Consider the following 27718-nt stretch of genomic DNA (forward strand, 5'->3'; position numbering starts at 1 on the left):
TGGGTATATATTTGTTTTTTGTTAAGTTGCCTAATAATTATGCACAGTAATAGTCACCTGCACACACAGATAACCCCCTAAAATAGCTAAAACTAAAAACAAACTAAAAACTACTTCCACAAACATTCAGCTTTGATATTAATGAGTTTTTTGGGTTCATTGAGAACATGGTTGTTGTTCAATAATAAAATTATTCCTCAAAAATACAACTTGCCTAATAATTCTGCACTCCCTGTAGATGTAGAAAAGCATGCTTGTGTGAATGGGTGTGAATGAGGAATGTTGTTTAAAACACTTTAAATGCTCCAGTAGGGAAGAAAAGTCCAGTCCAAAAGAACCAGTCCAGTCCAAATCATATAAAAAGGCACCAACAACACAAAAATAGTCAAGTGTTCCATTTTTGTGACATGAATTTGCTTAGTGAAGCCCAGCAGACTGCCTATATGGGCGCACCTGTCAGTAAGCTTGATAAAAGTTAAACTGGTCAGTTATATAAAAATGTACCCTCTGTGCAGTAGACCGTTTCTTTACATGCAGAATGAAATCAGGAGTACAGAGTGAAATGGCAATACTGAAAAACATAAACCCCAATAACACGATGACTTTCCTTTAACCCAAAAAACCAGCTGTTGTTTTTAGTCTCATCTGTGTACAAATGAAAATACACACTCAGGCTCCCCACCTTACTGCAGTTAGTGAACCTTAGCGGAGATAGGAAAAATATGTCAAATCTACTCAGGGCTGTTTCTCTCCCATCCTGGAACAAAACTCTCCATCTTTCCATATAATTTGATGAATGTGAACACATTCCTGGCAGGAGAAAATCTTTGTCTGAGCCCGATTAGAGTTATTCCTGCCCTATAAAGGCAAAAAGCAGCATAAAGAGAGAGAATGTAAGAAAAATGGCAGCCAAGCAGCCAAACGACTTGACAGATTTGAGAAAATGCAGTAATTTATTGACTTAGTGAAGTTTTCCTTCACCGAACACAAGCTGACAAACTGATTAAGTTTCATTTTCCGGACAAATGAGTAAAGTTGTTGCATTTTTGTTTTGCTTTGTAAGGCAGACAGTACATGAACACTGTTAGTAGGTCAGTTAGTGAGGGCTTCCCTGCTCTGTAAATTGAAAACACTCCTTTCATAGTTCTCCGTTTTCACAGGCTTGCATGGAAGTCATCTTTACAGGTCTGAAACCACTGTACTGTCCATCTGGGCTCGGGTACTCCCTCCTGATTCTCCACACGCAGCAGCTAGGAATGGCAGGATGGGTGTCATTGGGTGGGACCCCAAACCGCCAGCTGATGTACTCTCTGTAGGCACAGTGACGCAGGGCGGCAGTCTGAAGCTTTTTCACTGAAGGAGACAGGGGATCCTGGTACAGGAGCACTGCTTCCAGCAGGGAGCGCCGCAGCACCAGCTGCCCAAACAGAGGAGACGAGGTGATGCAGGTGCCCTCGGTCCGCCTGCAGCACAACTCCTCCTCTGGGAGGGAGGAAGGAGCACAGGAGTCACACATACACCAGGCTGGACGATGGGGTTTGGCATTTGGATCGGTTTTCTTGCCAAGGGAAGGCTGAACATCATCATTGGTGTCATCACTTGGCTGTAGGAGGCAGAGAATGGCTCTCAAGTGTCCTGGATCCTCCTGCAGAGATGAGAGCATCATTTTAAAAATCTGTCTCTACAGCAAGAAATAATGTTGCATGACATCACACACAAAAAACACACAATTAGGTTTTGTCATCATTTTTTTTTGTTTTATTTTTTTAAATTGTGCTTATTCCGGTCCCTCAAAAAGGACCGATTTGCCTTAGGAGATAGTACCAAGTTCCTGGGATCACCTAAAACCCCTAAAACACAATAAGGTAGTGATTCATGGAGAACTCTGGATGCCTCAAACAAGAGGAATTCTTGGAATGTCCAAGTGAGAGAACTCGAGGCCGACCCAGGACACGTGAGAGGGATTGTGTCTCTCAGCTGGCATGCAAACATGTCTCCCAACAGAAGAACTGGTGAAGGAGGAGGTCAGGGTATCTCTGCGGATGGATGGAACTTCTTTTTGATGAAGATGCTCAAAACTTTCCTTATATTTACATCATGTGTCTATCAGATATAATTCAATTCACAATAGAATTTTCAGCGGTAGGGTATGAATTACGACCTCTTTGTGTTTTGGGAGTAGAAAAGACCTGCTGTGAGTGAAGAATGTGCTACAGGTGAGCACAAATATTATTCTCATCTCGCTGCCATTTATAATCTGGGTTTGCTCATATGGTGTATTTAAAAGCAGTTGAATTAGCCATTAGCATCTCCCGTTTCTTTCTGTAGGGTTGTATGTGCAGGCTACTATCAAGCATCTTTTTTTGTACATTTTCCTCATTTACACTTTGATTTCTGCACTCTGTGCTCTGTAGGTTTACCTTACGTGGCTGAACAGACATCGGTTTGATGACCTGTAAACTTTTCTTTTGTGAGCGTTTTACCAGTCGAAGGTTGTTCTCATCAATGTAGGAAACACAAAGGATGCACTGCAACACACGGTCACATGAAATAACATTAATCTATTACATTCTTTGTCACTGGTTCAGAGCTGCAGTAAACACAAAATCAAATCAAAACACCTTCACCTTCACTTGATCTTGGATTGATTCCACTTTCCTTTCAGAGTAGTTTTGACCGACCTCTGCAGAGTAACAGCTGGTTACAATCAACCAGTCGATCAGGATGGTTGTCTGGACGGAAAGACAGACTTTCACATAAATAGAGATGAGGGACACTTTCCTTCAGTAAACGTGAACTTTACACTAAATACGATAAATTACATTAGACATGTACAAAATACAATCAAGTTGTTTAAATCAAAATTAAGTCAAAAAGTTACAATTTGGACATAAAACCCACATTTATGACCAAACTTTTCTTGCCAAATTAAAAGGTTCACTTGCCATATGTAAACAAAACTAAAATTACTTAATTTCTTTTTTCTTTTTTTACTGTGGATATTTGAAAGGTAAGCTTTTAACTTTTTGAAAATTTTATAAATTTTGTAAAATTTTATTAAAAATCTGTCAAAAGACAATTTCAAAAGTTTTTAAATAAGTTCTTAAAATGTATTAAATAATAAGGTAACTATGACATTCAAAGGACAACATCATGTAAAAATGTTATAAAACTATAATTAAGGTAAAAGTATACATACAAAAATGTTTCTAATGTTAAGTCTTACGTTAAAAGACACTCTACACATGAAACTTATTTGGACTTTTTACTGTGAGCAATTAATACAATATAAGAAGATTAAAATCATGTAAATTTTATGAAATCATGGATAACTTCTCGATTTTTTAATGACATTAATAAGCTTGCTTTGATATTTATGGTTGCTCCCCTGCATCTGCAGAGGAGTTGAATATATTTTCCATGCGCTGCACTCCCACTCTGGACTTTAACACTGAGTCCCACTGTGCTCACTCCTGAAGGAGGATAAAAGCATGAATGGACATGTGTGTGGTCTCTCACCAGGGCATAGTAGGACAGCGTTGAGCCGATGTAGATGATGAGTTGAATGAAGCTAAACTTTCCCGCCTGAAAAACAAATCACATTTTCCCCTTTACATTCTCCTCTCGCCAAAAATTTGGATATACTGACGCCAGAAATTCCCCAAGAGCAAACAGGCAAGCACAAATTGAGTTACTGATAAAGTACATCTTGTATGACTTGTCAGTAATTTTATTTCACTAACAAGATACAAAACTTTTTCTCTTTCAACTGAAAAAAAAAAAAATGCACATAGCCCGCTAAACATAAAAGCCAAAATTCACAGATACAGAGTCTAAAAATATTACCAATCATATAAATCTGATTTGTCTGATTTGATTACATTTTGATTCTCTGTCCAACATCAGTTTGAATTTTCCAGTGTTAAACTTAGATTATTTCCTACAGCATCACACAATCAGTCCAATTTTAAGCATTTTTTAATTCAGATTCCAGCTGACTTGACATTTGCACAGTTTTAAATGGAGTCAAAGCTGCATAACAGGAGTAGGGAAGAAGTAAATACATAATTACATTAAAACAAGGGGGGGGGGGGGGGATGGCAAAGAAAGTAAAAGAAAAAAAAAGAGGTTATGAATGAGTTTTTCGAGAATAGTTTGAAAGAGTTTTTCAAAAAATAAGTCATGTTAAAAAACTGGAGGCTTATGCAACCGATTTCTTTGAATCCAAAAATTGTTTGACATGCAAGGTCAAATGACCCAACTGTAATACATTATACAGTGAACTAATGGTTTGCAGAAAATCTGATCTCCTGGAAGTACATCTAAAATGACCACAATTTCTTCACACAAGGCAACAAAATGGCAGGAAGCAGGTTCTATTACAGCTGTGTGAAGTTCAGAATTCAGAACATATCAGAAATGACTGGTATGAAATAGAAAGGTTAACTATTAACATTTACATTTGTCAGTGATGTTGACTGTTTAACGGAGCACCTCATTGCTGTGCATTGCCGTTATCGCCTTCTAAGTGGATTCACTGCTAAAAGAGGTAATAAAGGAAGCACTGACCAACAATCAGCTCTCAGATACTTCAGGGTCACTTCACTCATTTCAGAGCCTTCCTGAGAAAAGTTCACTTTTCAGCCACAGTCCTGGAACTTTTGTCTTAATGAGGGCTTTTTGATAAATTATTAAATAGGAGGAAAATATACGGTGGCCCTGAGAGGCCAAACGGACTTCAACTTAAGAAACACCAGCAAAAAGAAAAACGCTGCAAAAGCACACAAAACACAACGGAAATAGGAAAAGGAAAAACAGATTTCCAAAAGCACAGGGGAAGTGATTCTGTGGAGACAATAACCCGACGGACCAGTTGCAGGAACCAAAATATGCTAAGAATTGCCCTGGGAGACACTTAAAAGAAGTGGAGGATCTATCGGTTTTGTGAGGAAAGAAAAGATCAGAGGTAAGTGTGTTAGCCTAACTATTAGCCTAAAAACCCGTCATCAGTATTATATGAATCATGATAAAATACATCTACCATGTTTTGGGTTCCTGCAACTGGTCCGTCGGGTAATAGTCTCCCCAGAAACACTTCCGTTGTGTTTTTTCCTATTTCTGTTTTCTTTTTTTGTATATCCATTGTCGTTTTTCCTTTTTCCCCCCCCTATGTCCATTGTGTTTTGTGCACTTTTACAGCGTTTTTCTTTTTGCTGGTGTTTTGTTAAGTTGCAGTCCGTTTGGCCTCTCAGGGCCACTGAAAATATATCATAAACTCACATTTTTCCCACTGGGAACCCATCAGCTGATCTAAACCAAACATTTCCCAAATTAGCATGCCAGTGTGGCTACAGTATGCAAGGACTATAGCAGTGCAGTGATTAAAACCGCTGCCTTGCAGGAAGCAGGTTGCTGGTTCAAATATCCTGGTTGGCTTGGGCCTTTCTGTGTGGAGGTGTGTACAGTGTGCTCCCTGTGCCTGCGTGGGTTTCCTCCCACAGTCCACAGGCATGCATGCTCGATTAACTGGTGGTGCTAAATTGGCTGTAGGTGTCAGGTAGTAGTGTTTTAGGTGAATACTGTGAGTGTTTTGTTCTAATATGATTTGTAATCTGAAGTTCTTTGACATTACCATGATCGATATCATGGTTTGGGGGTTTTTTTTTTTATGGTTTCTTGCTCATTTAATGAGAGTCATGCTAATATGCAGTAAAAAAACAACAACAAAAAAACAAAACAAAACAAAAAAACAACAGCAGCAGGAGCAGATTGATTTCTCCCAAAACAATCATCTCAAGGGGGGAATAATTAAACTATTCTGAAAACATGACAACAAAAGAGAAATTTTCAGTTTTGTTGTGGTGTCTTATATTAATATTGTATTTTTTTACTCCTCTGGGCCACAGTAGTACATTGTTAGATCGATTCAATGGCTCAATACTGTGATTTTCTAACGAACAGCAGTCTTACTCATTGATGAATTAATTGTTCTGCATTAGCAGTCAGCTTTACTTTAACCCTTTAACAGAGGGACGAAACAATAAGGAAATAAAAACCTCACCTGTCCGAATACCATGACATCAAATCTGATCCCAAATGCTTTGTAGAGTGTTCGCTCCTCCACTCCATTCACAGTGTTGTACTTTGCAAACCTGGTGAAAAAACACAGGATGTGACAGATACAATAACTTTGAAGGGCTGACGTAAATATTAAAGCAAGAGAAGGTTTGTCACCGCTTGTGTATAGCTTTAATTGTTTTCATTGTTCCTTTAGTGACTCTTGACTGTCCACTGCACATAGAGCACGATGGAGGTGACCTTTGACCTGCGCTCACCTGAAGTTGAGGCCTGGATAGAGCGTCTTGTTGCTCTCTTTTTCATCTAGTCGCTTGAAAGAGTATCTGGGAAGGCAGCGCTGCATGAGCCTGTCGAGGTTGCAGTCCCATTTGATCAGGATGCCGATGACGCCTCCCTGTGGTCAAAAGCGGGACTACAAAAGCTCAACATTTACAGAGGAAAACCCAGAACTGATTTTTTACATCAGTTCATGTTTCAGAATTTAGAGTTTTTATTGATTACTGTGCTTGTGTAATAAGGTATATTTTTCCCAACATATTAAACTTCAAACCTTCAAATAAGAGTATTTCTACTTATGTCTGAGAAAGAAAGAAAAAAAAAGCAGGACAATAGCAGCAATTAAAACAAAGTGCACCCTGAAAACAGAACATAAAACAAAATTAAACTATTTCTTTATTTTTATGTCCACACACAGTTTGTTGTGGCAACGCTTCCTTTTCTTTCTTTCTTTTTCGCCCATCAGCGGTTTTTCATTTCTATTTGATGACAGAAATGGCTCACAAAGAGGAAGGATGTCCATTTTACTGACTTTAAAGTTAAAATCTCAGGATGGAGAAATATTGTGGTACCAAACCACTTGGGGATGAATTCTGCTTTCACCTGAGAGACCCGTGAACACATTAACTCACCTCCACTGACATCTCAGAGAACCTTTCCCCGGCCTCTCGGACGATGTCTCCCAGTCTGAAGATGGGGCACAGGGAGTCGTTTCCTCGGTGGCAGTTCCTCAGGTAGGCGTCGTTCATCTCTGGGAGGATGTTCCTTCTGTAAAAGAAAGAGGACTTCAATATTTAATTTAAAAATCTGAAGTTTCAGTTCCCTGGTAATGAAGAGGGTCTTTCTGAATGTTTTTTTATGCCAAATGCAAAATATTAGCATCATTAAACACAATGTGCAGTTGCAGCAACCCAGCAACAAGGAGCAAAGGTAACACAGCAGCATAGGGGTTTCTGTATGTATTTGTGCAAACAGATTTGTAAATGCATGGACTGCTGAACAGTTTTGCTCCTGCACAACAGCACAGTAAACCTGAAGTGAAACAACTGTGATCCAGTTTAAGTGATATAACATCATTGTTTTCATTGAAGATAAAGATCTGCAAGATGAACTATAAAAATAAAATAAAATAAAAAAAAATCTCCTTAGCATTAAAAAGAAATTGTCACAATGATCAAGTTCCAAGAATTAAAAACTAACTCCAAAACTGCTGATGCAAAAAAAAAAAAAAAAAAAACCCTGAAAGAAAAACAAACTCATTGAAAAAATACAAAATCTCTGCATTTCTTAACTGAAGCAGCTGAAGGGGAGAAACTGAATCTGCTGTATCCGCAGGCACAGAGCAGTCTCACCTGATGTAGTTGAAAGCTGGGAATCGGATGTTGTTTTTGATGAGGACAGTGAAGTTCTCAGCTGCTGCCAGCAGAGCAGGTCTGCGTCACATGAAGCGATGATTATTAGCCAAAACGCTTTTGAGAGCAAACTAGGCCAATTAAAAACTGCTGGGAAGTCCTGTCAGCTTCTCAAAATGCTTCTTGCTCTGTATAATCCATAGATGTTAATATTTATATGAGTGGTAAATGTATGACTCTAGTATTCGAAGATTGTGTGGTGGTTTAAACTTGGTTTCTACTTATTGGAGGGGGTGCGATGGCATGTATTAGTATGTTTTTCTCCTGCTTTACAGTCCAAGCTTTTGCAGAGGACTACTTGTATGATGTGTCTTCCAGCTGTTATCATAACAGAGCCAAAGAGGGCGTGGAAAGAAGGGAACAAATCATGGAAGAATAACAGCTGTGTCTCTTGCTCCCGATTGAGTTGGTATAACCACTGCACAGTCTACATGCATCTAACTAGATGTTGTACCCATGTTTTTTAGATCGAGCTCACATGATGTGGCTGTCAGTGAACTTCAAAGACTTCTGAAATGTCACATTGTGTAGAAAAAAAACATTTCTCTTACCTTGGAGGAGTCGATCTGGTTTCGATCGGACACCACGCAGAAACTTCACAGGTTTTCTTCGATAAATCAAACTTCACACACGATCCCGTTTGAATCCCTGCAAAAGGGAAGCAGTCGTATAAACCCTAAAGGATGTTTGATTCCTACAGCAGACTCAGAGCTGCACAGAACTACAACCATCTGAGCTGCAAACCAGAAATTATTAATTCCTCTGATTTCTGTGGACACAGGACGTCACTCTCATTTTGGGAACAGCACAGGGATCCAGTGGTTAGCAGAGTCACGTCACAGTGGGGCCTTTCTGTGTGGAGTTCTCCCTTCACATTGGGCCTGTGTGGGTTTCTCCCAGCTTCCTCCCACACAAAGATATGCATGTTAGATTAACCGGTGATTGTAAATTGGCCGTGGATGTGAGTTGTAATGTGGGAAGTAACCATTATATAATATAAACACATGGTTAAAGGTGCTTTGTAGTCTAAAGCACTTTGAGTGGTCAGTATAAAATGAAACATACAATATTTTTAATGCTGTGTTTTTATGTTTTGTTACTCTCGATTGTCTCACAGTTTCAGTAAAATGGTTTAGCTGCTCTACTGTTGTGTATGAACCACCTGAAGTTAGTTTTACATTTCTAATCTTTACAGAAAATCTATTTAAACTGACAAAAGCGGGATAAACTGACACCAACAACGTGTCAGTTTATCTTTTAATACTTAATGATGTCTTTATTCTTAGCTTCAAGCTTATTTATTGCTACTGAATTTCTAATTAAATACTAATTAAAAACTAAAGTTGGATCAAAAACTGCAGTTCCCATATCACTGGTGGAGGCTGACTCCAAGACTGAGTGAATCTCCATAGACTCTCATGTTAAAATGCCCAATTTTAAAGTAGAAACAAACATGTTTAAGGTGAACTGGACCCCTTCTTGTTTGCTGCCCTTCTAGCAGCTAAAAAACCTGCAGTCTGTTGGCGCTGGACATGAAACAAGGTGTATTGAAAGAAGTCACTGTACCGTGTTTCTGCTGGTCCCAGGCTCCTTTCTCACAGTCCTTATCAGTGTGACAGAATCTGCCTTTGAGAGGAACCTGAGAAATAGACAGTGCAGAAAATTGGAGTTACTCTTATTAACAACATCTTCTATTTACTGTAGTCTTTGTTAGCAATACAATATGTGATGTCATTAAAACAAGATGAACACAGATAATAATAAAAAATATAAATGATGAAAAAGCACCTGCGCACATTTCCCCTGCTTCTGATTCTTTGTCACAATTGCGTTGGTCACCACAAAGAAGGTGTTCTTCCCCTACAAAGATTTTTAAATAAATAAATAAAGGAATTTTTATTTTTAACAACCACAAAAAAAACCTTCACAGCTCAGCACCCAGAGGATCAAGTTCCCACCTTCCAAGGCCCGCTGTAGTCCACCTCATCCCAGACCATGTTCCCGACCTCGGGCAGGGGCGCCTGAGCCACACCCTTTACCTTTGTGGTAACCGAGCTGACCACCAGGTCAAACTCCTGGTACTTCCTGTTCCATAACATCATGATACTGCAAGATAGGAAATAAATGAAATTTTTAAATGATTAGAGCTTGGGGATTATGAGTCACATTGTCTGGTTTAGAGGATAAAGACTCAAAACTGAAGGAATACGTTCAAGTTGTAGATATTTACCGGACACTGATGGTCAGCTTTTTGTAGCTTAACCAGTTTTAGGCACAAAAAAAGCTGCAATTAGCTTTTATGGTGATTAATCAAAGGCCATTTTGATATCTTCTTGTCTAATAACAGAAAGGTCATGTTTTCCTGCAGCTGTCTCTGCTACTAGCTATGCTACTAGGATGTTTGGTGGGAAGCAACAGAAATGCTCCTTTTCCAAATGGAAATCAATCAAAATGAGTTAAAAACTTGCTGGATATGAAATTTGTTCCTCCACTAATTGAAGATAACTTTAAGGATCTCAAACTGGAGTTCAGACTCAGTCAGATATTCATAAACGATCACTCGTGTCTGTTTCTCCCTGCAGACGCTTCGAGCTTTAACGGGACTTGTGAAAGTGCAGAAGTGAGAAGTGTCAGCTGAGCCGCACTGTGCGTGTGTGCGTGGGCTCAGATATTTCACATCCACTCACCAGATGAAGAGCAGAATGGCTCCGTTCAGACTCCACTTGAGTGAGCCGAGCCGGACGCTCTGGATCCGGACCAGCTTGTTGGTTTCATACTGACACAGAGCGCGCAGCCTGCAGCACGGCATGGTGATGATGGAAAGGCGCTCCGGGCTGGATTTTTAGGACTTTTTGTCTGATTTCTGTGCGGAGGAGGAATCTCTGACTCATTTCTCAACTCCTCTTCCTGTGTGGATGGTCACATGGCCACACTTCTGCAGATGCACCATGCGCTCTCACGGAGGGAATTAAACTGCAGCGCATGTCACGATATCAGGATTTGTATGTCTAACAAATGTAAAAGGTAACCTAGACATCCAAATTAGTTTTCTCTGTCGTTATTTAGTGTTCCAATATTAATGATAGCCCTTAATTTCATTTACTGGGAAAAGCTTCCTACGGTTCCCAGTCTCATTCCCCTCCTAGATAATTTGTTTAATCTGTTCTGCTGATTTTATTTGTGATGTTTAGTTGAAATGTTTCCTGTAATGAGGGATCATTAAGTCTGATATCAGGCTGCTTTTGACTCTTTTTAGCGCGAATTTATGAGCTCAGGTGTGTTTATTCTATAAAATGTTTGCATGTTCATACATATTTATGCTTTTTGTTGATTTATTTTTGATTCATCTTACTGAAACTGCTGTTTTGGTTTTTGTTTTGTACATGATAAAGGTCGGTTGGACCGGAACGCTGATTTAATAAAATAATAATAAGCGAGAGTGTGTGGAAGTTAGAATTTATCATTTATCCTTTTACTAAGACTGCAACGCACTTATTAACTCACAACCGTCACCGAGCAGCTTAGAGATCAATGTGCACAGATGGTTGAGTCTGAGCCGTTTTCAATAACTGGAAGTAGCATACAGGACATATAGGCTACAGGATGTTTTTAAAATATGGAAAATGAAAAGTGACACAAGAATAAAAAAATCATTAAAAAGTATTTTAGCTTTTCCATGTTTGTTATTCCACTGCAGTTGTGAATTGCTGCTGCACCGCGCAGCTCATGTTGTTGAATATTTTCTCAACAGTTTTGGAAAATATACGTTCATATTTTTAGTAATATATAATTTCAAAACACAAAATTAACCAGGTCTTTTTGTGTGTGTGTTTATTTCTCGTCTCTCTTGTGAACAAACTTACTTGATTTTTAGAAGAAGAAAAAAAAATCGAATTTTTCCTTCTGGCGTTTTGCCTTTGTCCACCTGCCTGTGTACACAGAGCCAGAGGAGAGGAAATGCTGTGCCACTGCTGACACTGTGTTTGTGTTGTTGTAGAGGAAAATACATTTACCTCTAGACTCATTCGATTGTTCTGTGAACTCATAGTTCAAAATCATGAAAGGAGGTTCAGGATGCAGAGGGGATCGGGAGAAACCACTTTAGGACTGTCAGAAAAGTTCCAGATGAGGACATCAAAATGATTTTTGAGAGGACGAAGAATAAAGAAGAAGGTGTGAAGCTCTTATGTTCAATGTGTAACACAAACATGAAAAATAAAGGTACCAAGACTTGAATCTTTCTTCTGTTTTTTTCTTCGTCTTTTAAATAAACGCCTTCCTGTACTCTAGATGGCAGTGTTGTCTCGAATGAGTTTAGGGGACTCTAATCAGATCACTGTGGAAGGATTACCTCTCTCTGTCTCCATGCAGGCTTATTAAAATTATTTTTAAAAATGTATTAAATTAAAAAATACCAAACTGAAACTTCTTTCCATGCAGCAAAGAGAGAAAACTAAACAGCAACAAAATGAAGAATTTGGTTGTTCCATGTTTGCTTATCTTCCAGATAAAGAGCTTCTTGTCCCCAGCAGGACAAATGGATTGTTGTGACGGGACAGACTTTCCCATGAGGAAACAATGAAACAGTCATGTGTGCAGAGCTGGAATGTCAGTGAGAACATTTCACTCAGGTCAGGGTTTCTATCAGTGCATTAAATGTCAGACCTTTTCCTTTCCATGCAGTAGTTTAAAGCAGGAACTATAGAGCCAGTATCATATTTATTAAATGTGCCTTTAGCATAAATAAGATCAAGGTGGCATCCAGAATTGAACCAAAAATCTCTTGATTTGCAGTCAAATTCTCTACATCTGAGCTCTACCCTACATGTCCCCAGCCCTGTGCAAGCCCATCATACAGTGTGGGTTACAGCGAGCCTGAAGGCAGCACTTTCGTAATCATACAGAGAAGAGGACACACAAAGAGCTCCAATCCTGACATCTCTTCTCTTAGTGGTATTAAAAGTATCACAGAGCCATGGCATCCCCTCACTGCAGGATTCAATAATTCATTTTATTTGTCCATTTTGCCCAAAGTTCCTACATCTAATTTTCCAAAAAATAAAAATAAAACATGATGCCCCCTCTCATATCAGAATTACAGCTCAAATCCTGTTTTCCCTCAATTTGAAATTTTTTTAGAATCTACACATCTTACACAATATTTTTTCATCCTTTTAAAATTAGATCTAACCTTTTTGCTTTAGACGTCCCAAACAGAGTTCCATCAAGACCCTCGGTGCATGAACGGAGATGGAGACTCAGCTGTCAACCTCTCCAATCATGCTATAAGGGACTCTTATTTTAAATCCAGGGGCAACGTTTGAGTTTGTTGAGAAATTTTTATAATTTGGCTTTTTCTTGGTCATTCATCTTGTTTGAAAATGCACGTGCGTGGTGTACAAACATATGCAAGAACCTAAGCTCGTGTCAGTGTATTTAGTTTGGGATATTTTTATTACTGTGTAGAATTTATCTAAATTGTGAAGCATTTTTTAACTGTAAGTTAAAAAAAAGTGATACTGAAATTAGGTTATTATTGTATTTTTTAAAAGGCTGCGGATCTCCTATGGTGAGCATCAGTTTTCTTAAAAACTCACTACAAATGTTTGATTTCAGACGTTCACTGCTGGAGGATGGTGTCTGTCAGTATCACAGATCTGTGGGGGAAAAGCTGAAGATCAGGTTTTAAAATATTTTCTGGGGAGGATAGCCTTCTTGTGACCTTATCTTGACTTTGTGATAGCCACAGGCTTTGTTATTCAAAGTATTTCACCCGTTACATTTGTCTAAATGGAAAAATGTCTAAATCTGTTCTTACATAAGAAGTGATTTCCAGAAATTCTGTGACTGGCTGACAACTTAGTTTTAATCAGATGTAAATTTATTTATTTTTTCTTTGTACAAAGTGCAGATGGTTAAATGCTCATGATTTCTTTAAGTATGAAAACATCCCAATAAAAACAAACTGGACTGATCAGTCCGACCAATAAAGTTTGATTTTGTCGGTTTGCATACAGAAACCTCCTCAGTGGAAAAGCTTCTGCAGTATAGGTTTAAGCTGGGCAAAATTGCCGCTGTTCTTCAGCTTCTGTGGCATGTTGCTGGACTTCATGAGCGCCTCGTGAGCTTCTTCAAATAACTTCTCACCGAGCTCTTTCTTCACTCTGTCCCTCCAGGCGATCAGCTTCGGGCGACCTTCAAACCCATCAAAACCAGTTCCAAAAGGCTGCAAAACAGACAATAGTGCAGTTATATTTGTGGAAATCAGCTGGCAATTGTTAGAATTTAACAACAAATAAAAACTCAGAAGACAAAATAAAGTTAGAACAATCCGAGCATATCATTTTCATTCAGACAATTCACCTGATGGACTATACTGCAGTTATGACTGTCTGCCAGCTACACGCTTATCATCTGGCCCTAATGTGCTCCATGTGAAGCAGGCTTAATGTAGGAGTGGCCCTAATTTAAATATGGTTTTATATGCTAGACATGCAGATGAGTTGAGGTACTCATCACAAACTCATCACAAGTCAATGCTGCCAGTCAAGGCCAAATGTTGTCCATGAAAACAGTTAGATACGACTTTTGACCAAGTCCAAGGGATTTAGACCCGGAGTAAACTGCAGTTTAAGACAACTTAACTCGACCACAATGGACTGGTAACACAAACCAACTGAGCACAGTACCATGGATATGACTAAACTAAAGACTAAAGATTAAAACCTGTACACACGAATGATTTCAATTGGCTTAAATGTGACAAGACTCTTGGAGAAGAGATTTAAAGCTCCCTCTTCACACACGCTGTGGGAGTTTAATGTATACGCAGTGTTTACTTATAATTTTAGTTTTAAAATTAGTTACGACAGGCAAAGTAGAAATCCTGCGACAGAAGCAGCAGTAGTGATGGAAATATTAGTACCTGCATGATCTCCACTATGGCCACCACATCAGCCACAGAGATTTTGTCCCCGAGGATGAACGGTTTACTCTGGAGGAATTTCTCCTCCAGCAAGTTGAGCGACTGCTTCACATTCTCAACAGCAAAGTCCATCGTCTCCTTCGGGATTTCAGAGTCCATGACAATCTGATACAGAGCCTGCCATCACAGACACACAGAGATTAACTGTTGGCACCGGCAATGCAGTCAAGAGCCTAAGAGAGGTAGTTATTGCTGATCCAAAGAAAGAGCTTCAAACTTTTCTGTTTAGTTTTGTTTCTGTTTTTCTTAGTTGACTCTTTTAAATGTTTTTCCGTGTGGAATGTGCATAGATTTCCAAATGTTCTTTTGGATATCGTTATGCTTAAAATCTTTAATTGTTAGTGTCTGACTGCCAGGTGGTCATAAACTCAACATTTACTGGATGGACATTCATAGCACGCAGAGGATACACTTTTTGACTTTTCCTTTTGTGGCACCAGCAGGTGATCCTGTGAAGTATCTCAATATCCTGGCACACTGTTTACTGGAAAGTATTACTGTAAATATTACAAACAAAACATTGTACTAATGGTGCTTATTCTGTGGTTTTTTTAGAAGTGCCAGTTTTCAGCTCAGCCACCCTGTGTCATTTAAACTTCATGCAAAGCTGCTGACTTTGTGCCACATTGTGCCTTTCTCTGAAAGAAGAGTCAACTCTAAATTGGTGCAAAAGTCTAAATCCAAAGTGAAACTGGTCCACTGAAACGTCCAAACAGACGTGTCAGTGGGGACCGTAAATCATATCATATCTACAAAAGGAACCAATCAGACAAACGAGGCTGATGAAATGTGTGTGTTGAAAAGCGTCAGGTGAGGACAGTTGATTGAACTGGGACACGAACCCTGAGCAGGAAGACCTTTGAACAGTGAGCTCTGAGGTTCATGTGCTGCCAGGAGAAATATTCGTTCACACGTGCTCGCTGCTGCAGATCAGCAGGAAACCAGTGATCTGCCACTGACCCCGAGTATTTCTGCATAAGGTACTCCAAGATCGCAGTACTGCAACACAAGAGAGAACAAAAACAAATGATGTTTTAACCCCTACTTGCTAAAGTGCTGAATTTAACGATTCTTAATTATCTTTTAGTTTGAGAAACTCTGTTTTGTAGGTTCAGTTTTAGCATTTAGGATGTCACAGTCCTGTTTTTTGAGCTGTAAATGACCATATTTAGATTACTCTCACAAATATCTGCCAATTACTGCCAAGTATCAAACAAGTGAAAAACTCAAAACTCACTGAGCAACACTGAGGCATAGACTTCTTAGATGTACTCTTAGTACAATTACAGTAAATGCACAGGAAGCTGTTTAACGTGGCACAGAACTGCATGCACAATGGTCCAAAAGGCACAAATGTGGAACATGTGATATTAGCTATGCTGCAATCTAAGTAAAGTATGTCAGAGATACAGGACAAGTAAAGTATTTCAATTAAATTATGTATATAATTATATCATTTAAATAATGTGTAAAGAAGCCAGACCAAAACTCAGACGCCCGATGTACCTCTCAGTCAGAATGAAGCCTCCATCCTTCATGACAGGAACCTTTCTCACGATGCTGAGGTCCCCAAACTCCTTGCTGTACTGCTGCCCTGAGACAAACACAGAATCCATGCACACGTTACAACACGTTAAAAAAACAGGTCTAGACTGCACAACTCCATAAATTGTTTCAGAATGTGGGAAAAGAGATCAAACAGACTAAACTGTCTGGAAGCAGAAAGCATTGCAATGTTTCTCTGCAGAGGTGGGACCAAGTCATTGTTTTGCAAGTCTCAAGTAAGTCTCAAGTCTTTATCCTCAAGTCTCAAGTCAAGTCTCAAGTAATGTCAGGCAAGTCAGAGTCGAGTCTCAAGTCACTGGTGTAAAAGTCCGAGTCAAGTCACAAGTCTGAAACTTTGAATTTCAAGTCCTTTCGAGTCATTCAAAAAAACGAAAAAAAGCATGTTGCAGTTATATGCTAAATGTAAATATTAGACCATGTAATTTTTAAATCTGTGTTTTTCTCAACACATGACAAAATAGTGAACTTAGAAAATATACACAAATTGTGAAATTGCACCTCTTTAAAATGCAGCTCAATTAAACCTAGCTCCAAGAATAATTTTCACCGACAGTTCTGAGATAAGCTGCATGTTATTCTTGGATGCGGTTGTAGGACCAGCTTTAAAATCGCATGACAAAAATATCATACACATTAAAAAAACTGTATCACCAACGTAGCCTGGACAACATTTGCTAGTTAGATGAAGTCAGCTATCTCATCTTAGCATATTTATATGCATATTTATAATCATACGGTTCTTGGAGTGAGCGCATACACTCATGAAGTTTAGTAACTTCAGGTCACTGCAACAAGCCCAGGTACAGTTTACCGACGGATGGGTGCAGGACCTTGAAATGCACCGTGTAGAAAGTAAAGACCATCGTACGTATCATAAGTTTACCAGTCTCACAAATCGTCGTCATAAATACACATTCCTTAACCGTTTATTAATAGGACCTTTGAGCTCAACGGTAATCAATTAGTAGTGGAAATAATTTCTGGTACCCATCACAGAAATGTAGCAGTGACAATAATATTGTATGCTGTAATCGTACTTGGCAATTAGTGATACAAAACAACTGTTTTATCCTGTGAATAAAAGTATATGTTTTTGTCAATGTACCATAATAACAGAAGCGAAACGCAATATTGTGTCAGGACAATTCACTATTTATGCACAATAAATAAAGGAGCATAGCGCGACAATTTCTGTTCAGCGCCAGACTTGCTTGTAACCTATATCACTAATTATGTTATGAAAATGACGTATTAACTACTAAAAAACACTGACCTTCGTGTAAATGCTTGGAGCAGACTAACCTGTGAGCTGGAGGGTTCTGGGACGTTATATTTGATCTTTGAATGGCTGCGATCCAGGCCATCCGTCGCGTCTTTGTTACTTCGGAAACATGGCTCGAACAATTTCTCTTCAACGACGTAATCCGATAACAACCGATCTCTTTACCCGTCAGCTTCTCGTGGCTGTCATGCGACCGGCTATTGCAGTTAATAATACAACGGCTTCTTGACATTTTTGTGTTTCTTTTTATCGCTGTATAACTGATTTCAATTGAAAGCCTGCGTGCGCTAGTACCGCTTGCCACGAGTTCCCAGAATCCTTTGCGGTTCTACCCGTGAATGACGTCACATTTTCAATCTCTATATAATAATAATAATAATAAACTTTATTTATAAAGCACACTTAAAAACCAAGGGTATGCCAAGGTGCTTAACAAGTAAAAAAAAAAATATGCATGTTAAATTTTATATTTGGGGTAAAATATCAAGTCTTTTCAAGTAAACCGGTTCAAGTCCAATTCAAGTCCCAAGTCATTGGTGTAAAAGTCCAAGTCAAGTCACAAGTCTTAGAACATTTTTTCAAGTCAAGTCTAAAGTCATAAAATTAATGACTCGAGTCCAAGTCATGTGACTCGAGTCCACACCTCTGTTTCTCTGTTCCTTTGTCTTGGGTTTTTCTCTCTCCCTGTTTTACTTGCTTGAAAAACGTCCCTGTCTTAAAGAGTCGGGTATCTCAGAGTTAACAAAACTCTTTCTGGGTGAAATGTGAAAAATGTAAACTGATATCCCAGAGGGAGATTTTGTGAATGTTAGCAATTACAGCACAAGTTAAAAGCCGTGGGGGCATTCATCTCCTCTGAACTCTTGCGAAATCCTTTTCCAGTCCAAATTATTCGCAGACAAAGAGAACAACTTGCTATGACTGCAGTCATGCGGACTTCTATGATAAGTTCAAAGTCTACAGATCATTTAGCTCTATATTTTTTTCCAAAATATACAAATGCTACTATTTTAGAATGTGAGCTGAAACTTTTACAAAAGCATGCATGAGTCAAATATAAACTATCATCTCTGTCCCCAGCAAGATTACCTGTGGCAAGGTCGACAACCTTGAACTCAAAGGGAATCCTGAGCGCTCTGGCAAACAGAAAGACAGAGCGGCAAGGTGGGGATATCAAATCGAGATAGAGCTCCATCATGTCGGAATGTGACGGCTGCAGATGCTTCCCTCTGTGTTGTGGCTACTCTCCTGCCTAGCCTGATATAGTCTATCTGACCAGAACTCCGCCTCTACTTGCTACATGACCTACTAACGTTTAAGTGATAGTGATCGTTCAAAGTAAGCAATGGTTGAGCAATCTGAGCTTTGGTCTCAACTTAACCAAACATTTCATGAACTCTAGTCACTTTTTCATCTACTTTATGGGTCTCTTAGCTCAGCGGTCCCCAACCTTTTTTGCGCCACGGCCCGACAATATTTTCACGGACCGGTCGCGGATAAATACAACAAAATAAAACTAGTACAGTGCCAAAGTAGTTACCCCCGTCAAAAATTGTTTCCCCATTCACGGGAGCGCGCAAAGTAGGAGGAGCCACTTGCCCAGCTCCGTTCTGTACGCTACTTGTCACTGATCTGCAGTCGACGCGATAAAGAGTAAAAGCTGGAAAACAGCAGACTCGATGAATTTAATATTAGTTTCGTGACATTGTAATGTGCCGTGTGGAAGACAGTTTACCTTATACTGTACACTGAAATAACCTGCTGGGAATACTTTGTCTAGAAAAAGACTTTGATACTATAATACTGTAAAACCAGATGCGATCATGGAAACACGTCGCTCTCCAGTGAATTTACACTCGGTTTACATTTTGTAGCGAAGCTATCACGAATGAGTTTATTTGCAAAATCAATCTCAGTATAACCAATAAGTACAGTAACTTTGGAGAAGATGTCTTATTCACAGCAAAAGTTATGGAGGGATACAGATTTTATCAGGATGTATGGCATCGGCTGCCAAAATGTGTGCCCCCCCCCCCCCCCCCATCTGTAATCCATATTGCCTTTGCCATCCCAAAGGGTATATTTGCCAGATAAGTCACAGTATAACCAATAAGTACAGTAACTTTGGAGAAGATGTCTTATTCACAGCAAAAGTTATGGAGGGATACAGATTTTATCAGGCTGTGTGGCATCGGCTGCCAAAATGTGTGCCCCCCCCCATCAATAATGCACCTTGGTTTTGCTATCACGAAAGAGTTTATTTGCAAAATAAATAACAGTATAACTAATAACTACAGTAACTTTGGAGACCATTTGGTTTTTTTAGACTTCTTAATTTAACATCTACATCTATATATGTAGATATGTGTTCTCGACAATGTGTGCCATAAGAACACTAGCTGTGGACCTTTAGTGTCAACTATGTACAAGCGAGACAAATAAACACATCTTCTGGTGGTGGGCTTTTCACGCAGAGCTGGTGGAACCACTGCAAACACATCTCAAACTGAATCTGTAAAAAAATAAATAATTACAAATCCCAATGTTAAAATTTCATTTATGGGAATTGATCATAACATTTAGCAGTCTTTCTTGATGTCATTACCCATTTGTTGTCAGTTTCATGCTCTTCTTCCCCGCAGAAATGACAGATGTTTGTCAAGTCATCTGTTTTAAAAAGTGAAAAAATAGCACATAGAGTATACTACCTACTGCACTTATTACTTCATTCAAACAACTATATGGTTTGTTTCTACAGCCATCATGATGAAAATATTCATGATGTGAGAACATTGAATGGTGGAAAATGAGTTACCTGTCTCTAGGAGAAGAGTGGTGGCAATTTGCAGCCTGTGTGTGTTTATGGCCTTTTTTGTAGACGGAAAGTCTATTGACTCTTTTCGCAAGATCTTTTCAGCAAACTGAAAAAGAGATTCTAAGATGACTAAATAGGCTAATATCGTAAATGTTATTTTATAGTAATTTGTTTCCTGTGAATCAATTTCTTTCTTTTATTGTGTAATTATCTTATATTCCTTTTCCTGTCATTAACATTTATTACAACACAACATTTCCAATATTCTCGTATATATGTATGTATTTCGGTTAAGACTCGTACTTTCAATGCAAAGACTCCACATGAGGTAGCGTCCACTTGTTTTGGGTGTTTGACTGTGTCACAAGTCCATCTTGAGACGTTGCATCCTTTTTTTCGCATGAATGCCCTGAAAGATAAGTACAATAAAAACAAATAACATGTTTTAAAATTTTGGTGACACAAGAAGGTGAACAGTATGGAGAGCTTAAGTGTCTGTTGAACATCAAGTTAAGAACTGACCACACTGTTTTGTTAAAATCATTACTTTTTAAAAGTCTACAACGCATTTCCGTGGACAATTACTTGTGCTTTTTTTTTCCCGTTTCCGCCCATGATATAGAAATCAATCACTTACACAGTACACTTTGAAGAGATGTGGAGGAGGAGCAAAGATGAAATTCACACATGTATAACCTATGTGAAATTATTTTAGACATTTGTCTGATGTTTTAGTGCTAAACCTCCGCAACACTTTATGCAACTACTAAACATTATTCTCCCCGTGCTATATTTTCTAATGTAAAAACATCATCTCATACAGACATCAGGTCCTCAAATAAACATTGAAACATGGGGAGACTTCTCTGTAAAGGCAAAATTAACCCATAACACCACAATATCAGAAGGCCAACACAAAAATTCAAACCTGTTGCTGCTATTTTTTTAATTTTGAGTGCCAATTTTTTTTAAATTTTTTTTGATTGACATCATACTTATAATTGTCATAATAAACACAAAAATAACAACAGCAACAAAGCGTTTAATAAAGGGTCAAAATAAATTTCAACATTTATCCTTACCTTGTTGATTCCAAACAATTTTGGATACCTTGTTTAGTTTCTCCGAGTGGATCAAGATACAGTGACTTCTTTTCTTGTGGGTAAATGACCTACAGTAAAATTATGTGGAGAATTACATGTAATAATTCAAGACTTAAGATTATCTGCATGCCATGCATTTGTCTTATAAAACTGATTTGATGAATATTGTAAATGCAATTATTTTTTTACCACTAATGTCCAGTGATGATGTTCATTTACAATTCCCAGAATGACTTCATGCTCCATGGGTTTGATCTTAAATTGAAACAAAACAATAAAAATATTCACTTCAGAAAGAAATGCAATAACATGTTGTTTAGAGTCCTTTTTTATTAAAGCAATTTATGATATATTATATATCATCCACTTATAAAGTACTCTGCGACAGCCATGATTCACCCCTCATTTCTTTAACCTGTGCAAGAAGCTGGACTATCTTATATTTTTTATAAGTGGTTTTGCACATTACTTCCTCCAAGACTAATAAAGGTCTTTCTAAGGATTTTTTTTGGACATGGAGTTCATTTTCAATCATTTTCAATGCGATCCTTTTACCATCTGCAGAATAATGTTTAATGCTTTCTTAAGCCTCTTTAACAGTGACGTATGAATCACTTGATAATAAAAAGGTACCTATTAAAGAGATGAAGCAGTGTTGATGATTTCAAAAGAGATATTAGCCCAAATGTTTGAAAATCTCAAATCAAGCATTGATTGGAGTGTGTACAAAAAGAGGAGGAAACCAGACAAGCAGAGAACAAAAGAGAACTGTCAAGTCTAATAAACTATCCACATCTACTAACCCCAGTCTCAATTCATTCTTTCTGCATAAGCTGTTATCCAATCTAAATCTGGATGTGGATATGATCTGAGATACTTAAACAATACACACAAGATTCTTTCTAGAGATACCTACCTTGAGTCTTGGAGCTTTTCTCTTCCAAATGGCAGTCATTGAAAATGAATCAATGAATGCTGCTTTTGCTGAATTATGACGATTGCATTGTCTCACCATGATCGCAAGATATGCATTAATAGACTGCGAATACAAAATGTAAACATTTGTTAACTGTTGTCAATGAATAAAACACTGATAGTTGCATTGTTGTCAGTAAAGATCACTGTACCTCACTTTCCAACTCCATGTCTGGACCAATTTGTTGGATATCCCAGTAGAATAATTTGTAAGCACCAATTCTGGAGAGTAGAATGTGAGGACTCTTTCCAGCCCAGGCATCCATTATATCTACAAAAAGTAATGAGAAAAAGAGATAAGTCAGCAGGACTAAATGTAAATCAAAATTTCAAATGCATAATTTCTTATGTAGTTGTCTGACAAAAGACGTGTTTCAGGGTAAATACTTTTAAGACGCTGATAAAATGGGCACATGGTTTAACATTGTATTTTGTAAAAAAAAAAAAGGAGAACTTAAATTTGCTTTTATTTGGGGGTAAAGTTACACTTGCAATGTTCTACAAAGAAATTTAAATAAATTCATATTAATAAAAGAAAAGAAATTTAAATACATAGCAATAGAAATGCTCTTGCCCCCTATCATATCTTTTTTCCAGCAGAAACACCTATTACAACAATTTTTTAAAATTATGTTTAGTTGAAGCTACATGGCTAATTTGAAGAATCTAAGATATAAAAAATATTTTTGGTTCTTTCATACTTTTTGGTTTACTACATCATTTGTGTTAGGGTTAGTGCTCCATATGTGTCCATTCATAGTTTTGATGCCTCGAGTTCTAATCAACAATGAATCTACAAAATAGACAAGGAAATTAAGAAGCAACATTAAAATGAAGGTGTGTCCAAACTTTTCACTCTTAGTGTACATCAGATGTACAATATCAATCATGAACATTCTGGGTTACACAACAACAAAAGAAAGATTCACAGTTTTGAAGGACTCACTTTTTCATTTGTGTAATTTTACACATGTGGCTTACATCCTTTTACAAGTTTTCTATAATGTTTTGCCCCATGAATGTTTTTTTAAAGCATTAACATATTGTTAAATTTAAATATTCTGTTAGGAAATATACCTAACAAAATCTTTTTAAAGGTGTAAAATTTCCTATGCCATGATCTACAGAGTACTGAAACAAACACTGTCATAGGAACAAAAGTCCTTTTTTTAAAAATAAAAAAATAGTATATTTATTTACATTTCTCTGCAACTGTTGGTTCTATGGTTTGTGCTGTAGATTGCTGGGCTGTAATCTGTGGACCTGAGGCTTGTGTGGTTGTAGCATTTGGAGCTGTGGTCTGTGAGGCTGGGTCTGCTGTTGTGGTTTGTGAGGCTGGGTCTGCTGTTGTGGTCGGGTCTGCCGTTGTGGTCTGTGAGGCCTGGTCTGCTGCTGTTGTGGTCTGTGAGGCCTGGTCTGCTGTTATGGTCTTTGAGGCTGGGTCGGCTGCTGTTTTGGATTCGGTTTGTAGAGCTGTAGCGTGTTCTGGTGCTGTAGCACTTGTGGCTGGTTCTGGTGGTTCGTTCACTTTCTGTGCTGTTGCTCCTGACTCTGGTTCTGATACCGTTATTGGTATACCTTGTGGAACTGGAGATGGATGTTGTGTTTGAACTGGTAGTGATGTAAGTGATGCCATTGGTGCTGTAGCCTGTGTAGCTTTAGGAGGAGGTGCTGGTGCTACCGCCACTGGTGCTGCTGTAGCCTGTGAAGCTAGAGCAGATGCTGGTGCTGCTGGATCTGGTTGTGCTGTTAGTAATGTGGCTGCTGTTTTCTTTAAACCCCGGTGTGGCACTCTTGGCATGCTGTCTTTGCTTAACTTTAGTTGGTCAATATTTACTTTTGGAATGATTGTCCCATTGGAATCCTGAAGATCTGCACTTTTACCTTGGATTGCTGTAATAATGTAAGGGCCTAAAAAGTTTGCTTCAAGTTTCCCCCCTTTCCTCTGCTGGCTTCTTATGTTAGCTCTTAAAACTTTGTCACCAACTTTGAAGACGACATCTCTCTTCATCATTTTTATTTTGCCCTTTGTTTTTTCCTGAGCTTTGACCACGTTGTCCTTCACCAGTTCCAACAGTTTTTGATGCTTTTGAATGTCTTCCGACACCTCCTCCTGCCCCACAATGTCTTCCACAGTCTCATCAACCTTTGAATCAAAAGACATGTCTATCATTACTATAATTTGTGTACGATACACAGATAATACATAAAAGAACTGAGAAATACAGTGAAAATTTACATTAAGTGTCTTTGGTAAGGTTTTAAGACACAATGTATTTCTGGCAAAGCTTCAGTGTATCCTGGAATTGATTGGACATGAAGAAAACTGTTATTAAGGGGTGGAACAATCCATAGAAATATTCAGTGTTGTTGTCCTTTTATGGCGGTGACATAGCATCCATTGAAACTGATCTGCCTGCGCCTCAAAAACTAAAAAAGTTTCGTTGTGTGGGATTTCCGTGTAGTTTGTCACAGACAAAAAGACATACCATGAACTCTTCTGGGATTTCGGAAGGATAGCGAGCCTCTCTGCCAAACATTAGGTAATAAGGCGAGTATTTGGTGGTCACTTGTTTTTTAGTTCTGAGTCCAAACATTACAGCATCCAGGTACTCATCCCACATTTCTGGTTGGTCGCCAACGACTTTACACAGGGCTCTGACAATGAAAGCACATAGAAGACATTCATATGAAAGATCATTTACATTTTTTAATAGTTTAATGTCATGCATTAATGTTTTGTTTGAAGGGAACCCCCATAAATGTATAACATGTACTCCAAGAATTTACCTCTGGATGGTGCCATTCATTTTCTCCACCAGCCCATTCGTTTGAGGGTGATAAGGGGAGCAGAGGCTTCTTTTAATTTTTAACAGTCCGCAAACCCTTTTGTTGAGCTGCAAAAGAAAGTTATATACACTGGCTATAAGCACATTACAATAAGAATTTAAATAAACAGCTGTCATACTAATATCTCAACAACAGATTTATAAAGACCAGAAAATTAACCATTTTCAAAAAATTATTCAAATATGAGTTCACATATTTTTGCCAAAGACTAAAGTACTTACAGAATTGACAAATTCTTTGCCTTGGTCAGTCAGTAAGAATCCTTTTCGGGGCTTCGAACTGGTGGACGAATTTTATGAGACAGTTTGTCACTTCCCCGGCTGATTTTGACTTTAAAGGGTATGCTTGTGGCCATTTTGTAAAATAATAAATAAAAACACATATGTATTGATGTCCATTGTTGGTTTCAGTAGGTTTTCCAATGAGGTCCATCCCAACCAGTTCAAATGGCTGAGAGACCTTAAAAAGAAAATCATAGTTAAGTTAATAATACTGAAATTACACAGAATGCTAGTCTACTGTTATAATTTTTTCAAGTATATAATCAGTAGGTTTCTAAGCAATGAAAACATTGTGTGATTAAATGTGATTATTTGCTATGGTCGATGACTAACCTTTATCGGAATGTATTCTGCTGGTTTTTTAATTGTTGCAGCACTTGCCTGGCAAAGTGCGCACTGTGAAACCTAATCAAAAATAAAAGCAATTCAATAACAAACACAATAGTTGATGATCAAGGTTTACATAACTTATTTTGAGAGATACAGAAACATTGCTGTGTTCCTCTTAAAATAATTTAGCGGTAGTCGAATTACATAGAGTTTGTTTTGGAGTACCCACCCAATTGTTGATGTCCACTGACATCCCTGGCCAGTAGAACCGCTTTGAAATGGCTTCTCTTGTTTTTGTTTGCCCGCAATGGGCCCCAGTAGGACTGGCATGAAAATCTGAAAAAATTGTGTTTGCCTCATCAGCCCCACAGACTACCGTTGTCTTTATGGTTTTGTCTGTGCCTTTGTAGCGCCAGTAAAACAGCTGCTCCCCTAAACATAAACAAGAAAATAGAAAAGTTTATTATAGCTGTTTAAACCACGACAGGTCTATATGTGGTAAAAGTCATGACAATACATCTTGAATGTAATGAATCAATTATGTATGTGATATAATTTTGGGGTGACTATTGGACTGGTTATCTATATTTATGACAGTATGACTACTTCAGAAACCAAAAAGATTATGCCACACACAAGACTGTATTACTGATACTAAAAAAAGTGATGGGTGTGTAAAGTCATTATGACTAATGGCCTTCAGATATAATGGATTTATTTTTAATGCAAATATCAATTCGAAGTAGTTTAATTCCAAATTTCCTGCTGTCAGTAATTTTCCACATATGTAATTTAAATAACAGTGGGTACACCTGCGTAAAAGGGTGTGGCACATACCAATCCAAAAGTAATTACGACGTAATATATTGTAGTTAAGCTATAAAAAGACAAAAACAGTTCTTAGTTAATGCTGTCTAATTAATAGGAAACCTTAAAACTTTTACTTTAATAAACGCACATGTGCCAATTAACCGGGGTTAACTAGGTCAAAGAAAGGTCAAGCTAATTAAATCGGTTAGTGCAAATTAAGACTACACATTACGCCATTGTATATGTATTAACAATGTCAGAAGGAGAGAGGCACTGAGGCACCGTCTTCCGCCCCCCGACGCTCCTGCTGTGCCTCCTCCTTCTGACAGGAACTGCCTACAGAACAAGTATGAATGATGCCTGAGTGGACACACACAACTCACAAGTTCCTGGCTCTGTCGGCTCCTCTGCAGAGGGTTTCCCTAAGAAGGTGGACCTAGCAGGGTCACCAGGGGACGGGGAGCTGTGCCTCACGGCCCTCACTTCGTCGGAGAAACCCTCATGCAGAGTTCAGAAACTTGTGTGTTGAGTATGTCGCTGTGAGCCTCCACCATTTACTGGTGGGTGCAGCCTGAACTGTCTAGAGACAGACCAGACCAGCTGCACAACACAGACACTTCAAACCTGAGGACAAATCTAAGAGAACAGAAAAAGGAAAGGAAACTTAGCTTAGAACCATGCAGCGCTACAGGAGACGGCAGCACTGCAGAGGTGAGGACCGGCACCTGTTTGAAAGAGACAAATACACACAAACACACACAACAACAGACGAGAAACAAACACAGAGAGAGGAAAAAGTGGTTATACAGAACTTGAGGACATTACCTACATGTAAATATATAAAAATAATTATAAATTTGTTGGGTTTTCTTTAACAATGTCAGAAGGAGAGAGGCACTGAGGCACCGTCTTCCGCCCCCCGACGCTCCTGCTGTGCCTCCTCCTTCTGACAGGA

At 38.5% G+C, this 27718-nt stretch overlaps 2 protein-coding genes and 1 pseudogene across 3 annotated transcripts; all 3 read right to left on the reverse strand.

The window, feature by feature from the left end:
• Window positions 1-998: 998 nt before the first annotated feature.
• On the reverse strand, window positions 999-10575 carry p2rx7 (purinergic receptor P2X, ligand-gated ion channel, 7). Its single transcript, XM_085366882.1, has 13 exons — window positions 10454-10575; window positions 9725-9872; window positions 9555-9626; window positions 9333-9405; window positions 8318-8414; window positions 7707-7787; window positions 6987-7122; window positions 6336-6472; window positions 6062-6152; window positions 3520-3585; window positions 2628-2732; window positions 2421-2528; window positions 999-1645 (listed from the first exon to the last, which is right to left on the reverse strand). Exons 1-13 carry the CDS (start codon window positions 10573-10575, stop codon window positions 1139-1141), a joined length of 1743 nt encoding a protein of 580 aa, XP_085223008.1. The 3' UTR covers window positions 999-1138.
• Window positions 10576-13594: 3019 nt separating this feature from the next.
• LOC146621782 (glutathione S-transferase theta-3-like) lies at window positions 13595-18846 on the reverse strand. The gene is made up of 5 exons (XM_085367531.1): window positions 18689-18846; window positions 16258-16345; window positions 15594-15750; window positions 14692-14868; window positions 13595-13992 (listed from the first exon to the last, which is right to left on the reverse strand). The coding sequence occupies exons 1-5, from the start codon at window positions 18795-18797 to the stop codon at window positions 13792-13794; spliced, it is 732 nt and encodes a 243-aa protein (XP_085223657.1). The 5' UTR covers window positions 18798-18846; the 3' UTR covers window positions 13595-13791.
• Window positions 18847-20014: 1168 nt separating this feature from the next.
• LOC146621783 (uncharacterized) lies at window positions 20015-26586 on the reverse strand (annotated as a pseudogene). The gene is made up of 14 exons (XR_014906598.1): window positions 26183-26586; window positions 25957-26028; window positions 25564-25801; window positions 25283-25389; window positions 24982-25150; window positions 23693-24638; window positions 22645-22763; window positions 22434-22556; window positions 21707-21772; window positions 21497-21585; window positions 20718-20823; window positions 20415-20520; window positions 20205-20266; window positions 20015-20111 (listed from the first exon to the last, which is right to left on the reverse strand). The product of XR_014906598.1 is annotated as an uncharacterized LOC146621783 (transcript).
• Between the last annotated feature and the right edge of the window lie 1132 nt (window positions 26587-27718).

The sequence above is a fragment of the Diplotaxodon limnothrissa genome, linkage group LG12 (genome assembly GCF_057381915.1).
Source record: "Diplotaxodon limnothrissa isolate DT_005_m linkage group LG12, D_limnothrissa_male_GT1.1, whole genome shotgun sequence".
NCBI classification, from domain to species: Eukaryota; Metazoa; Chordata; class Actinopteri; order Cichliformes; family Cichlidae; genus Diplotaxodon; species Diplotaxodon limnothrissa.

Bases quoted from the DNA above. Each gene is read 5' to 3' on its own strand.
- LOC146621782 (XM_085367531.1), bottom strand. From the start codon at position 18,797: ATGATGGAGCTCTATCTCGATTTGATATCCCCACCTTGCCGCTCTGTC. The intron at 16,346-18,688 runs GTAATCTTGCTG...TGTTTGTCTCAG, and splicing joins GGTTGTCGACCTTGCCACAG to GGCAGCAGTACAGCAAGGAG. The intron at 15,751-16,257 runs GTACATCGGGCG...CTTGTGTTGCAG, and splicing joins GGCTTCATTCTGACTGAGAG to TACTGCGATCTTGGAGTACC.
- p2rx7 (XM_085366882.1), bottom strand. From the start codon at position 10,575: ATGCCGTGCTGCAGGCTGCGCGCTCTGTGTCAGTATGAAACCAACAAG. The intron at 9,873-10,453 runs GTGAGTGGATGT...CCTATCTTGCAG, and splicing joins GCCATTCTGCTCTTCATCTG to TATCATGATGTTATGGAACA. The intron at 9,627-9,724 runs GTGGGAACTTGA...AAATCTTTGTAG, and splicing joins ACTACAGCGGGCCTTGGAAG to GGGAAGAACACCTTCTTTGT.